This window comes from Amphimedon queenslandica, unplaced genomic scaffold, assembly GCF_000090795.2.
Source record: "Amphimedon queenslandica unplaced genomic scaffold, v1.1 AMPQUscaffold_13378, whole genome shotgun sequence".
Taxonomy (NCBI): domain Eukaryota; kingdom Metazoa; phylum Porifera; class Demospongiae; order Haplosclerida; family Niphatidae; genus Amphimedon; species Amphimedon queenslandica.
In genome coordinates, this window is record NW_003546386.1 from 54,259 (window position 1) to 55,321 (window position 1,063).

General features: G+C 29.6%; 1 protein-coding gene across 1 annotated transcript in view; it reads left to right on the forward strand.

Moving 5' to 3' along the window:
* The window catches only part of LOC109582511 (putative ankyrin repeat protein RF_0381), a 9,893-nt gene that overhangs the window by 8,054 nt on the left and 776 nt on the right, over positions 1-1,063 (forward strand). Inside the window, exon 15 of the mRNA XM_019997255.1 lies at positions 917-958. Coding sequence (XP_019852814.1) covers positions 917-958 — 42 coding nt within the window. The remainder of the gene's footprint in view (positions 1-916; positions 959-1,063) is intronic.

Here is a 1,063-nt window from a genome sequence, read left to right on the forward strand (position 1 = left end):
AAAAAGAACTCCGTTGTTTAATGCTGTTGAGAAAGGTAGTATTGAAGTTGTTGATATTCTATTAGCTAATGGAGCTAGAACTGATGTAGTGGATAAAGTAAGTTCAATTATACTGTAAATGCTGAAAGCTTATAGCAGGGTTAATCATATATCTATTTTCACATGCAAACTGCATGCAATGCACATTTGCATGCCAACACTTTTATTTCTTCGGTATAAGTTTTGAAGAAATAACCTTAGCAACCAGTTCACCTATATTTTATGTAAAGTGAGTGTAGTAAGGTAAAAGTTTTAAAATAAATTTAATTGATAAAATTTGACCAGGTGCCTGTTTTTTTCATGATACTGACACCAAAGTATTTCATAATAAGTATGACAAGTAAGGCAAAAACTACTTGCTGCAATACTATTCAGGCATTAATACTATTGTAGATATCTCTATGCACTATTATGAATACATAATAAAATAAAAAAAAGCTATTAATCAAATTATTATCTGAGCTCTAGGGGATCATGCATATTATACACAACTTAATAATTCTCAATCTCCAAGTGTAGTTATTCTGCTACTACTTTTTGCTAACTTTCATATAATCAACCTCTTCAAGGAGCTGGTTGAATGGCCTACATGGGACTATTGATATTTAACATAATTTTTCAAGAATATTATAATTATTATGTCTAATTTTGTATGTAATTACTATTGTTTATAGGACGGTGAAACTCTACTGCATTGTGCTGGTGAATCTGGTAAAGTTAAAATGCTTGAGTTTTGGATTAAGAGAGGAGATTATGATGTGAATGTTAAAAATAAAGTAATTTCATTTTAAATTATCAGTCACTTCATGTTGTATTATAGAGGAAGAGAACTCCATTGTTTAATGCTGTTGATAGTGGTAGCATTGAAGCTGTTGAAATTCTATTAACTAATGGAGCTAGAACTGATATTGTGGACAAAGTAAATTCATTTTTAATTAAATAATGTTAATATACTTGCTACTGGCTACCTATTTCAATAGCATTGACTATACTCATTGTGTGGTATGTAAAAATTATAAGACTG